Source organism: Mya arenaria, chromosome 6, assembly GCF_026914265.1.
Source record: "Mya arenaria isolate MELC-2E11 chromosome 6, ASM2691426v1".
NCBI classification, from domain to species: Eukaryota; Metazoa; Mollusca; class Bivalvia; order Myida; family Myidae; genus Mya; species Mya arenaria.
Window position 1 is genome coordinate 51,812,830 of NC_069127.1, and position 15,280 is coordinate 51,828,109.

Here is a 15,280-nt window from a genome sequence, read left to right on the forward strand (position 1 = left end):
TCTGACATTTGGAATTATTTTTAAAAGTTAACGTGCTGGATGCACGTGAAGTTAGCGGCCTAGCGGCGTGAAGTTGGCGGCCTAGCGGCCTATTTTTTCTCTATTTCAAAGCAATTGTGAATATGTTTTCTTGAAAATAACGATAATGAAATGTTTTTTTTTTTATTAGAAATGAACATCTTGAAGCGATTGTCATCAATTTTCTATCAACCAGTTCAGCGGACTAGCGGCGTGAAGTTAGCGGTCAATCGGCCTAAAATTGGTTTCTATTTGAACGCGTTTTTTTCTTAAACAATGTTAAATCTATGGTTTAACAATTTTGCTAAATACAAAATAAAACAAGAATGCTGTTATTAGCTATAATGGATTTTTTTAGGCAGCTTGGTCGAGTTTTGGGGGAAATGCAAATATTCGCTAAAAGATGTTGATTTGTGAATAGAAACCATAAATTTATCATTGTTTTAGAAGAAAACACAAATATAAATGCTTTGAAATAGAAACCAATTATAGGCCGCTAGGCCGCCAACTTCACGCCTCTAGGTCGCTGAAGTGCTTGGTCGACTTGTTCGTAAAAATGTTGTTAATCGCCTAAGAGTGATTATTTGTGGATAACAACAGTAAAAATATCATTGTTTTAGAAGAACATGCATGTATACATACTTTGAAATAGGAAACCATTTTAGGCCGCCAGGCCGCTAACTTCACGCCGCTCGCCCGCTAGGCCGCTGAAGTGTTTGATCGACCTTTTGAAAAAATGTTGATAATCGCTTTAAAGTGTTAACTTGTGCATAAAAACAGTAAATATATCATTGTTTTAGAAGAACAAGCATGTTATCATGCTTTAAAATAGCTGACTGCTTGATCGACTTTTTTTTAAATGTTGATATTCGCTTCAGAGTGATAATTTGTGCATTAAAAAATTAGTTTATCATTGTTTTAGAAGAAAACGCATCTAAAATGCTCTGAATAGAAAACAATTTAAGGCCGCTATGTTAATGTATGAATAAAAAACATTGATTTATCATTATTTTCCAAGAAAACCCATGAACAATTGCTTTAAAATAGAGAAAAAGTAGGCCGCTAGGCCGCCATCTTCACGCCGCTAGGCCGCTAACTTCATGCCGCAAGGCCGCTAACTTCACGCCGCTAGGCCGCTTTCTTCACGTACATTAGAGTTGGGGCCATATATTACAGATGCATCTAAAGTAAAATTGTTCCTTTTCTTTAAGTTCAATATTTTTAAACGGTTTTATTCCACTGGTTCGGCGGTTTGGAAACGTGTTTCAAAATGGTTTGCTTGAAGTAACATATGCATGGTTAGGTGTACAGTTTCAAAAACATGGTGGAGCTTCTGTATAAATCATTACGTCTTCTGATTTCTTTAAAACAATGATCTACAGAACTGATGGTCGTTTGCCTGTTTTAACTAATTGATATTTCAACACACGTGTTGGATCACTGTCAAAATGTTGTTTTTTCAAAGTTAGATAGTTTTTGGATGGAACGAACCTATGAAACCGTATCCGGAGTGGGTTCGAAAGTTTCAAAAACCAGTTTCGATTCGATAAAACTTTATATTACCAACAACAACGCCCTTACTTTGCAGTGAAAATATAAAATATTTTCGCTGCTTTTATTTCACTCCATGAATGTCGTATCCTTATACTTATATGAGGCGTTGGCGTCGTGCAAAAGCTTGTAGAACCTAGGCCATAATTAACGTCCTTACAATGTCACACGAAACTTCCATACTCATTAATAATCAAGTATTAAAGCTAGTGTGTCAACAATGCATATATATATATATTAACTAAACCGTTGCGAGTATAAATAAGCTCATAACCACCCGTGTGAACGCCAACATGTTGGCGTTTACACGGGTGGTTATGAGCTTATTTATACTCGCACTCGGGCAACGCCCATTTTGAGAGTGCTCCAATAACATTGTTAGTCATGGTATGTTTTTAGAACATAGTGCACATACAGAATGTAACCCTGGTGAGAGCTACCCTGGTTTTTTTAACGTGCACCAGTGCATATCACTGTCACACGGCATTCCCATTAAACCTACCTCCAAAAAGGCAATTAATATTAATTGTTTGTGGTGCGGCGGATTATCGCACATGCGAACCCTGAAATGACAGCCAAGTGTTTTACCACTTGATGACGAATCCGCCAGTTGGCGTTCATATGCAGAACGCTTGTTATACAAGGCACGGGTTCCCGACGGATCTGACTAGCTAAACAAAGTCGTCGGGGCTCACAGAGTATGCCGTATGACTACTTGAGTTCTAGTCCATAGCGGAGCCGGACCGGCGCGTGAGCTTTGGCCAAACTTTCTCATAACGGCCCGAGACGTAGTATTGATATAATCACACGATCACGTACACGTTTTTTCTTTCCCTTAATTAATGGGGTACGTTAACTGCCATTATGTCGCAACTGGCGAAAGGATGCGTGTATATGACCGTCAAACATGAGTTGTCATAGTAAGTTTCAAATGACACTGAAGTAACCTCCATTCCACGTCGTCTTTTTGTACTGAACACATTTGTGCCAATTATTGTTTTAATCCCCGCTTGCATGACAAAGTTAAAGCCCGGACACGGACCGTACTGACGGACGGTAGGTTTTTAATATATCCACCTTCGGGTGCATACAAAGGCAAGACTACAACCTGAGATATTTTATTATGGCAGATACTATAAAAACACTAAGAAAATACAATATTCTTCTACTGCAAGGAGCCAGATCAACATTGTGAGCGATCGTAGTGTTGGAATTGCTGGTTGTAAGTCGCCTTCCCAAGACACCGGGCTAGGGCCAGATCACACTCGCACACCTTCCGGGCACATTTTGCCACGTCTGAAATAAATATAAGAAAAATACAATATACTTAGGCATCACCATTTAACCTTCTTTTTTTGGTGGGGCGGTTCAAGGCTTTAACGTTAGAGGGGGAATTGTTTTGATTTCATTCATTCATTCGTTCGTTCGTTCGTTCGTTCGTTCGTTCGTTCGTTTAATTAATTAATTAATTATTTAATCAATTATTCATTCATTCATTCATTCATTCATTCATTCATTCATTCATTCATTCATTCATTCATTCATATAGCGTTTCTCTCTCATAGAATTAATGAATATTCATATCAAGAACGGTAGAGCGAACCAATCAAAATTACGACGTCTGTGACGTCAGATGCAGTGACTTAGTTACGACGTCAAATTCCTTGACTAAAAAAGTTAGAAGTCGTTTTCTATTGCATGCAGAAATAAACGAAATATGACGTGGTAGGCCTTTTCGCAGAACTTATGTATAATAAAGGCGTATCTATATATTACTATACATTTTAAATATTTTCCATATAATGTATACTTATGTTATCATAATTATATCTGTCAAGTAATCTCCGTCATTGTTCTATAAAGTTGAGTTGTTTGGAATTAAAATACACCAAAAGGAAAGTTATGCGCTGTACTACTTGAGTATTATTTAAATGATGTCTTTTGAAAAAAATACAACACCAACTATGTATTACGGTGAATTGTTTATACAAACAGGCCTGAAAACAGACCAACAACTAATGGACTTCCAAAGTCTAGCTACCGTACGGATGCACCCTCAGATCTTAACGAAGTTCTGAGAAGACCTCGCGAAAATAATTCACATGGACAGCGTCTAGGTATGTTATTTATTCCTTCTTTCGTTTGTTCGTTTGATTTATTTGTTGATTGATTGATTGATTGATTGATGAACTCATCCATTCGTTTGTTCGTTCGTTCGTTAGTTGATTGATTATTGTTTGTTTGCTTGTTTGTTTGTTTGTTTGATTGATTGATTGATTGATTGATTGATTGATGGATTTATTTATTGATTGATTGATTGATTGATTGATTGATTGATTGATTGATTGATTGATACATTCATTCATTCATTCATTATTCAAATCGTAAATTCGATAAATCGATTAATTGATATATTGATAGATTGATTGCTTGATTGAATGATTGACTGATTGATTGCATGATTGATTTACGGTTGGTTGGTTGTTTGCTTGTTCGTTCGTTCGTTTGTTCCATCGTCTGTCCATCCATATATCAATCCAATCACCCATTCTGCTGTTTATTCCTTATAATCTTATAATCTAATAATCAATCAATCAATCAACCAATCAATCAATCAATCAATCAATCAATCAATCAATTAATCAATCAATCAATCTTTCATTACCATCCCCCTTCACCCACACATTCACATATATGCCTTAACTCTCCTACACTTTCATACTTACTCACTCCTTGACTAAGACCCTCACTTATTAACTTACATGCTTTGTCATTCGCCCCCCACCCTTCACTAACACACTCGTTTATTCCCTCACTCCTTCACTAACACACTTACTCATTTCCCTCACCCCTTAACTTACTCATTCACAATTCCCTTACTTCCTTACCCACATGCTCAATCACAACTAAATATTTACTTAACGAACAATCATAAACTATTTACAGATTTGAGACACATGCTGGCCAATGACTCTTTAGTGTCAACTACCGATGAGGGCATTGCTCTGAAACAGATCACAAACCACCTTGAGGCCAACGACACTAGGCGAAAACTTGGAGAAATCATTGCACAAAACTGCCTGGATACTGCTGACTTTGTTGAAAGCAGGAATCATACTGTTCATCAGCCCCCGTCTCTTGAAGACCATACACAAATTGCTGAGACTCTCCAAAGAAGATATGACGAAGCAGCGACAAGATCAATGTGCCGGCTACCAAGCAGCAAGATACCAAGGCAGTTCGCTGATGATCAACAGTTCGCAGCTGAAAGGGTCAGACAGGCTCACCAAGTTTCAGCAAGGAATAACCTACGACCACCGCCAATCAACAAAGTGCCTGAACAGTTTGAAGAAGATCGTAGATTTGCAGCCGAAAGAGCCACACGTGCCAACATGATTTCAGTAAGAGACTTCGTCCAACAAACATCAATTGATAAGATCCCTGATCTGTTTGACGATGGTCGAAGAATAGCGCTTGAGAGAATAAGACAGACCCATGCTGTTCCAGAAAGGAATGATGTCAACCAACAGCTCGTTAACAAAACAAACACACAGTTTGGAGATGATCGCAATTTTGCCGCTAAAAAGGTCAGACATCCTATCATAATTCCAACAGAAAATGATTTCAATACACCTCAGAAAAATAAAATACCCGCACAGTTTGAAGATGACCGCAGCTTTGCAGCTGAGAGAGTTAGAAAAGCTAGCTTAGATTTAGAACGAAACGATCTCAGACCACCTCAAATAAACAAAATACCCGCACAGTTTGAAGATGATCGCAGCTTTGCAGCTGAGAGAGTTAGAAAAGCTAGCTTAGATTTAGAACGAAACGATCTCAGACCACCTCAAATTAACAAAATACCCACACAGTTTGAAGATGATCGCAGCTTTGCGGCTGAGAGAGTTAGAAAAGCTAGCTTGGTTGCGGAATGCAACAATCTTAGACCACCACCAATCAACAAAATACCCGCACAGTTTGAAGATGACCGCAGCTTTGCGGCAAGGAGAGTGAGATCTGAGTACGCAGCTGAAGTTCGTTTCTTTGAGAAGCATGATTACGGTGTTGCTAAAGAGTTTGAGACAATCAAATCGCAGATTGTTGATGAACTTGCAAAGGAAGGAGATGGCAGGAGAAATGAGCTGAGTAGAGAGGCTGAGCTGGATAGAAAACGACAGGAGCTCCTGGAGAAGAAAGCAAAGAAGCAGAAGCGGAAAAAGAAGAATAAGTCAAAGAAAAATGAGAAACAAGAAGAGAATGGCTCCGCCACTGCTACTGCTGAGATAGTCAAAGCTTCAGAAACAACAGTGAAAGTAATTGAAAATGCTATTCCTGCGCCTCCATCAAGCGAAAAACCATCAGCGGTCAGCTTCAATGCTCAAAGAAGAAAGTTGCGTCAATGTGTAGAAGTAACAGCAGCAACAACGGCAGCAGATAGACAGCTTGCTCCTGTTCCACCAAGTGCTGATAAGCCACGTGAGGCATGTGACGGCACTATAAATAGAAACATGGTGTTCTACGATCCTGCGCAAAACGGTTTTGTGCCCGCGCCGCCTAAGACGGAAAAGCCGAAGGAGGGCAGTTTTGACAGGATAAGGCGAATTAAGGCTGAAGTGGAAAGGAAAGCAAGTGGAGAAGTTGAGGATACTAATAAAGCCGGAGATGGTGAAAGGAACAAGAATCAGACCAAGATCAGAAAAGGAAGTGACGGACTCTCGTACCTAATTGACATCAATACTTTCCGGCCATCTACCAGCAGTCGGAAATTGGAGCGGGCGCATGCGCAGGTTGTTAGTGGACAGGTTGCACCTCGTCGCAACGAAGAGCCAGTCATTATGACGTGGAATGCTACCACTGCAAAGAGGGGGGTTGGCTTTCGGTCGAAGCTGAGGAAAGATGGTGGGGTCGGTGGTTTGAAGAAAGATGGCGACGTAGGTTGAAGTGATTGGAGATGGAATTTGGAAACATACTTTTGTATTTAATTGCAAAAATAAAGTGAAAATGATTGATTTATTTTATGTAAAAAGTTTGATATTTAAAATGTTTTATATTTAGAGATATAGAAAGACACTCGCCGATTTGGACATGTAGTTGTGAAGTATTTGTTTAAATGCATACAGTTTGAACTTTGATTTTGAATAAAATATGTTTATACATGTTTGCTTTGTGTATTAGTTTAGCTTTTTTATGGGACTTGCTCATATTTTGGCCCCAACCTTTTTACCCGCTTATGCATCTGAAAACACGGTTTAACTAAAAAAAAAACACTCAAAATATAAAAAAAATCTGGTTTTAGTGGGGTGCGAACCAACGCCGGTATAGCCAAGGATTTTTTTTAGAAAACTGACAACAAAACCATACGCCCACAAAGTCTTTTACACAAAAAAATAGTATAAAATAATATTTAAGCCGTCTGTTGAACCGCGTTCTTAACGCTATTCAAAATTGTGGCCCTTATAGACAATACACATAATACGGTAAGATAAGGTGTTTTATGATGGATACTGTTGACTGGATTGACAATAGATCACGCAATCTACAGAAACCAATGTGCTGTAACTAACAAGCTTCTAAATGTGTCCAAAGTCAATTACTACAGTGAGAAAGTAGAGTCTTGCGGTCGTGACATGAAAGGCCTACCAAAGTAACCCAACATTTGATGGGTAATACCAAAGATGCAGTGCTGCCATCTGGTAAATCTGCAAAAGTTCTAGCACAAGACTTTAGTGACTTCTTTGTAGATAAGGTTGAATGCATACGTAGTGATATAGCCTGGACCAAGTCTCACCAACAAATAGACACTGTTGTTCCTGAAGCACCTTTTAATGAAGAGCAATTTTCAAACTTTTCAGTAGTCTCTGATATGGACATCTCAAAGATTATTCGCAATTCTCCTAACAAATCCTGTGAACTAGACCCCATTCCAACATGGCTGTTGAAAGATTGTTTAGGTGAACTATTACCATTGATCACCAAAATCATTAACACTTCACTTGAAAGGGCATATGTACCACCAGCTTTTAAAAGCTCAAGAGTAAGACCTTTAATCAAGAAGACAGGATTAGATCAAGAGGTACTGAAAAACTACCGGCCTGTATCGAATTTACCGTTTTTGTCAAAGGTTCTCGAGAAAGCTGTCGATTCCCAACTTGAAAGACACCTATCTGCACATAACCTTCATGAAGAACGCCAGTCTGCTTATAAGCAATTTCATTCAACAGAATCTGCTTTATTATGTGTACAAAATGACATCCTCCGCTCACTTGATCAGAATGAGGCTACGGTGCTAGTCATGTTGGACTTATCTGCTGCTTTTGATACGATTGACCACAGCACCCTGCTTTGCCGACTTGAACAACACTTTGGCATAGTAGGCAAACCTCTACAATGGATGAAATCGTATCTATCCGAGCGACACCAAACAGTCTGTATCGATGGAGAACTGTCAAAACCTGTATGTTTGACATTTTCTGTGCCACAAGGGTCTGTTCTTGGCCCCAAGAATTACATCATGTACACCAAACCTGTGGGTGCGATTTGTCGGAAGCATGAACTTCACTATCATTTCTACGCTGACGATTCGCAATTGTACATGGCGTTTAAACCAAAGGAAGCTGTTTTACGCAATGAGACTCTGCAACGGATTGAATCGTGCCTAAAAGACATCGTACTGTGGATGAACAATAACTTTCTAAAACTCAATGCTGACAAAACTGAAATGATTGTCTTTGTACCAAAACGTAGTAAAGTTGAAGACCTTACTATACGAGTAGGTGATTCTGTTATTAAACCATCGACAACAGTTCGAAGCCTTGGTGCCGTACTAGACTCTCACTTAGACATGGAACAACATGTAAACGCTGTCTCTCGTTCATGCTTCATGCAAATTCGACAAATAGGTCAAATCCGGAAATACCTGACCGTTGACTCAACCAGAACCCTGATAAACACGTTAGTGACATCAAGGCTGGATTATTGTAATTCGCTGCTTTGTGGATCTCCAAAGTACGTTCTCAATAAACTCCAAAATGTTCAAAATACGGCTGCTCGGGTTATCACCAGGACACCACGTAACAGCCACATAACCCCTGTGTTAAAGGAACTACATTGGCTCCCGGTGCATATCCGAGTTGAGTACAAAATCCTCACTACTGTGTTTAAAGCGCTTCACGGACAGGCCCCTACTTACATACGCAACATGCTAGACATTTATATCCCATCCAGACAACTTAGGTCCCAAAATGATTGTTTAACACTGGTTGTACCGCGTAGTAGGACTGTGACTAATGGTGATCGTGCATTCATGACGGCAGCCCCTAAACTCTGGAATGCCCTACCTAGAACACTTAGAAGCTGTGAAACTCTGCCAGTGTTTAAAAGAGCACTTAAAACTCACTTTTTTAAGAAGTTTTATCTGGACTAATTACTTTGATAACCTTGTCGCTTTAGAGTCTTGAGTCTTATCTGTATCTTATTTTTATGTGTGTCTTTTTAACTCTTATTTTACATTTGAATCAAACCTGTGACTTGAGTAATATTGATGTTTTAATTTTTTAAATATTTTTATTTTTATCTTTTTAAATATTGTAACATTCTAGTAATTCTGTACAGTACTTTTGAACGTGTTAATGTACATGAAAAAAGTGCTTGAGAAGTCTGGTAAATAATAATAATAATAATAATAATACTGTATCATATGCAATACACTTGTAAACGGGTTGTAGAAAAAGAATTAAAATACCGTACGTACCCGTACACCTGCACCCAAATTCGTCGCATTCATCGTTGTATCCGACAAACACGCCGCTCCAGAAGTAACAGTGACCCTCGTTATGGACCTCTCCATAACAGTCATCATGCCTTTTACAGCACCTGCATAGAACAAAACAGCTTACAGCTTAAATAGGAGGCCCTGGACGTTGGGGGCGGGGGGGGGGATACTACAAACAGTGTGGTCAATATTAAGTTGTTTTTTTAAATACTTAATAGTGCACTGCAACCAATTATATTAAACCGGTTAACTTTGTAGTACAAATGGTTACAGTATTAAAATTTATCTCGAGAGAATTCAGACTATCGCATCCATGCTGGTCGTAACAATGGGTATCTTTACGTATCTTATGGTATCAACTATCAATCTTGTCGCGTCGTATTGGAGGTTGTATGTCAGATAGGGTTTTCTTTGTTTTTGTCTATTATAGGACATTAAAGGGGCTCGCTCACATTGTTGACCAATTCATTCTACGGTAATGCATCTGAAATCACTAAAGATACCGAATTTGCACAAGAAATGCCATTAAATTAAAAAAAAACACCTTGTTTTAGTGGGGTGCGAACCCACGCCGGTACAATCAAGATTTTGTTTTTAGAAAATCTGCCAAGAAAACCGCTCGCCCACAATGACGGGATAATTTAACCTCTTAGCCTTTTTTGGAAAAGGGTCATAACGCTATTCAAAATCGAGGACGTAAAAGAAAACATTTGAGCATATTTCAACATTTGTTGAATGGTTCCAGCCGTAAGTATCTTCGTTTTAACACTCCTAATGATAAGCCACACTTTATTTCGTCATAAAAATGCATTTTACAAAAATTGAGCGAGTCCCTTTAACACCGATATCCGGAACGATAACAAGTGCAAGGTCAGCCGTGCAATAACTATAGTGTGGCCAATAAATGACAACGCTATTCACTTAAACGCGTATACACTCTAGTTATTAAACGGTATCCTTAATGCACCAGTCAATTGTAACCACGCCCCCCCCCCCCTCCTCCCCGCAGGTTCCGGGAGTATACCGGTGATAGCCGGTGAAATGGGCCGTGTTTTTACCTTCCAGGTGGCCCCGCAGTGTCGGGTGAATGCGGTGGTTTTGTCATCGCGCCAAATATAGCGGGGAATGGGCTTTACCTAGGGCCCCTGGGGTGCGGGGGCATTTGGCGGGGATTTTACCATCAGTTTGTCCCCGAAATGCTGTGCAGGACCGACACTCAAAGTCCCCGCTATTCCCCGGACCTGGGGGCCGTGGTTACAATTGGCTAGTGCATACTAACAACATAGTTTAAAACCATAACTTCACCCTCATCCTCGTCCTTGAAATTAAACACTCGTAACTATATACTTTCAATAACTCGAGTTATTGGTGAAGTTACTTTTGCTTATCACGTTTAGATGTATTTTAGAATACAGCATGCATTTACAACCTATGAAATTGCAGTTAGGCGAGCTTAATCATTAAGAATTTCAACTTTCGCGGTTGTCCAAAGGTCCACCTACTGCCACTCATCCGATACACACTCTCTGCGTCATATTTTGCGTTGACATTGAGTCAACCAATGAGGGGGTATTCTTTGACAGTCAGATGACCTGAAGTAATATGTTAACGATTAAGAAGAGCTCGTTCGCTATGCTCAATCCGCCAGTTCTTAATCATTTAAATGTTACTTCATTTCATCTTACTATAACATAGGAGTATGTATATATATATATATATATATATATATATATATATATATATATATATATATATATATATATATATATATATATATATATATATATATATCTATCGTGTCAAAACGCAGCACATTTTTTATCAACTTCTTACAAGCATGTATCGAATTCCATGCGACGAAGATTTTGTTTGATTTAGAAGTTCATAAGTTTAGTTTCGAACCACAAAATAAGCAGAGAAGACTCGGATGATTACTCACCTGTCCGCCTCGTCGACGGGTTCAGAACCTTGTTGTCCAAAGCCACAGAAACACCCGTAAGGATTGAATTGTAAGCACGATTCTCCGGTGAATCTGTTGATTAAGTTACACATTTGGAAAGCATTTCGACGGACCCGCAATTGGCCTCTGGCTTCCGTCAGCTGGTGCACTGCAACAAAAATAATTTGTAAAACTAGGGCTGTTTTCCATTCATTTTGCATTTATTTAAACTTATTTATTATTTAACGATTATAAATATAAGTTATTACAACATTATATTTATCACTCTCGTTCGCACGATGTTGCACGAGAGTGTTGTCTTGGGTTATGGCGGAAACCGGAGTACCCGGAGAAAACCTGCTTGTCCGGCTTGGTGACCACAAACCAAACTCACATACTCTCAAGCCGGGAATCGAACCCGGTTCGCCTAGGTCTAAAGGGCATCCTAGTCAAAACTGGGAAGTTAACGGCGTTTCATGTCAATTTGGGAATTTCTATGGCAAGTTACATTTGTATAAAACTCCTACAATATCATGGTTATTTCATAATGTATGAATATTATGATTATGAAAAATAACAATACATGGTCTGAGTGCATGTACATAATTCATCAAAGTTGTCCGGTTAGCGCAGTGGTTTGCGCACTCGCTTCTCACCAAGGTGACCCGGGCTCGATTCCCGGCATGGGCGCTTGTGAGTTTGGTGCGTGGTCGGACAAGTGGGTTTCCTCCGGTTACTCAACAAAGCCAAATCACACTCTCGTGCAATATCGTACCGACGAGAGTGACCCAGTATAAGTTATCATAACTTTGTTCACAATCGCTGTAAAATATGTAATGTTTAAACTTATTCATCAAGTGAAACATTTTAGAGATGGTCAGAACTCTGCTATGGACAACATTGTGATGAACGTCATCGTTGACTTTCAAAACTTTAGAACTCTGGAAGTTTTATGGACATGTTTGAGATCTGCAGTACTTCTTACACATTTAGAGGCAATTGTTCAGCTGTGCTTGTTTTATTAAACAATAATATAAGTCCTCATAAAATAGTTATCCTCGAGTGTCCAAGTGAACTTTTTACTTTAATATATGAGAAAAAAGTAATAAAATACACCCAAAAGCCACCATTTCGAACTCGCAATTGTTAAAAAAATTCTTAGGGGAGTACCCCTAAACCAACCTGCTAAGATTTAAAACCAAATATATTTTTTGTTCTGAGGAAGGGGCGCAAGTCAAAAGCTAGTTACGTTAAATCCGGAATTCGCCCCTGAAGAACGCTTCACGCAGTGCATGGAAAAAGGATGGATGTACACCACTTTCTTTGTAACGTTTTGATGTTCGCTTTTTCTATGATCAAACATATGTCTTTGCCTGTGAGTTTTATAAATCTGTGAGTCTGCACATCTTATCCACAGTGACTTGAAGGGAATGTGCTGAATTTTGACCTGTAAAAAAATTTAGTGAAATTTTACCTAAAATAACCTAAAATATATATATATTTCTTCAGATTCATCAAAGGTCTATTTAGACAAATCGAGATTTTCTGACTTTGTAAAAGTGCCGTAATTCATAGTTATTTATGCTAGATAGTTGGTATGAGTGACCCCTTTGATGAATCTGAAGAAATATATATATTTTAGGTTATTTTAGGTAAAATTTCACTAATTTTTTTTACAGGTCAAAATTCAGCACATTCCCTTCAAGTCACTGTGCATCTTATCTGGTAAAGTATATTTTGTGTCGATTGTTCAACGCACTGTTAAAGTTAACCACGTGATTTAAGACATCGTTATTTACTTTTAAATATGAATTTTATTATGACGTGTTAACTACTTAACATCGGCCCCGATTTCTCGAAACTTCTTAAGTCCCTTATAACAGGATTAAGCTAAGCTCAGTATTTTTGGTTAACAATAAATTGCGTAATATTAACGTCTTTAAGAGTTTTTATACTTTGGATATGATTTATCATTACGAAAATCACATTAAACCATTTTTCATTTATCAAGATTCAATTTAAGTATGTATTTTGGCTAACTAAAATAAGCTACTTAAGCCTGTTAAGCTTAAGAAGTTTCGAGAAATTGGGGCCAGACTCTGCTAAGCTACTGAACGTTCCACGTACAAAAACTAAAACATATGGTGAAAGGAGATTTGATAAATGTGCAGCCAATCTTTGGAACAGCCTGCCAGTAGAAATTAAACACATTGACTCCCTGACAGTTTTCAAAAAGGCTTTAAAAACTCACCTACTTAAATTGGCGTATCAGTGAAATGATGTGGACTTTTTAACCTTTTAATTCGCGTGTGCAGCGCTTAGAGACTTGTTTTATAATGCGCTATACAAATATTTACATTCATTAATTCATTCATTCATTCATTCAACATATATATATTCAAATAAAACAAGTACAGCTTGAAAAACCGTCTTAAATATTGTCAGGAAGAGTTTGAAAGTTAACAAGGTTAACAGCGATGTCGTAAATCGAGTTGTTTACTCCAACAAAGTTCTGAACACTCAGGTTTATGTGTTTTAGAACAGGTTACCTCCATTTACGGGTATTTGCTTCATATATATCGATTTTTCTTGTGTACAAAACCCCGTATTTGCACGCAAAGTCAGTCTTCATTAAAAAAATCAATTAAGCAAAGTTTTTACTTACCACATAAAAAAACGAAGAGGTAGATTAGTGTATATTTTCCTGAAATTCGCAAATCCATGGTAAAACTGTAATTAATATCACAAGGGTTAATCAGTGTATCTTCTCCGGTCAAATTGATCTGGTCGTCAAGTTTAATATTATATCAACCTCTAATGGACTTATGCAATTCTTATCACATTTGTCCATGAGATTCAAGTGTTTTACATCACTGTTAATATGCAAAGTAGTCCAACTCGCCTGGATCCCGTAATCAAACTAAATACACTTGTACCCGTATATTTATTGTCATAAATGACTAGATAAAGACTTATTGTTTGGTGATGCATGAGCGGATGAAGAAAAGGAGGTCGTAGCCGATGCACCCCTCTAAACCTGGTGAAGTGAACTTTTCGTCGATATATTGGTTAAATAATTGATTAAGTAATATAGATATATAGATAACATATTATAAAGTCTTGATGATTAAAAAATGGCGAAGTGAGCGTTGCGAACGAACCCTTCTTTATCATTCAGATTTTACTTCAGGTCATCTAACTTACTTAGAATACAACCTCGCTTGCTGACACATTGTCAGTTCAAAAGCTGACTGGACTGTGGACTGTGTATCGGATGAGTGGCAGTAGGCACCCGCGGAAGTTGAAATTCTAAATGATCAAGTTTTCATTGGCTGAAAATGTAGCTTGTACTCTAAGGCTTGTACTAGGCACATCGTCTTCGTAAGCTTATATATAGACAAAAACATGATGAATAAACAGGTAATACAAAGTATGAAATAGTTGTAAACGAATATAAATTAAATGATTAAATAAGGAGAGGCTGACATTCATGTGAGAAAAAAAAATCATATACACCCGAAACCCGTTGGCTCGAACTAGCTTGACTCGAATTCATCGTTGGCTCAAACTATATGTAAAGGTAATTATTCCCACTCGGCTCGAATTTTCCGAGGCTCTAGGTACTTTCGCCGGTCCCATGGAGTTCGAGCGAACTGGGTTCGACTGTAATACAAAAATACCCCAGTTTATAAAAAAATAGACAATAATTATTTCTTAAGATGGACTGCTATACAACACTTGGAGTCTTCCGGTCCGGGTGGGAGGGCGCACGCCCCGAGTATAGCCCCGAAGTTACACCCCTCTAAAATCAATGCCTGGTTCCGCCTCTGCTGTGTATCCAAAACTAGGTTCTAATCTGATAAAAACTTTTCGGATCAAAGTTCAATAAACATTTTTGTTTTCGCTTGTTATGATTAATAGATACGTGTATCGTGCAGACATGTGTCCCGGGCATGCTACTTTTACGCAATCATGAAAACTAGTGATGTTTCGATGATCGATTA

The 15,280-nt window shown here is 38.3% G+C and overlaps 1 protein-coding gene across 1 annotated transcript; it reads right to left on the reverse strand.

Annotated features, from left to right (window-relative positions):
* Window positions 1–2,671: 2,671 nt before the first annotated feature.
* LOC128239375 (basic phospholipase A2-like) lies at window positions 2,672–14,169 on the reverse strand. Its single transcript, XM_052955998.1, has 4 exons — window positions 13,942–14,169; window positions 11,277–11,445; window positions 9,317–9,438; window positions 2,672–2,865 (listed from the first exon to the last, which is right to left on the reverse strand). Exons 1-4 carry the CDS (start codon window positions 13,997–13,999, stop codon window positions 2,753–2,755), a joined length of 462 nt encoding a protein of 153 aa, XP_052811958.1. The 5' UTR covers window positions 14,000–14,169; the 3' UTR covers window positions 2,672–2,752.
* Window positions 14,170–15,280: the final 1,111 nt, after the last annotated feature.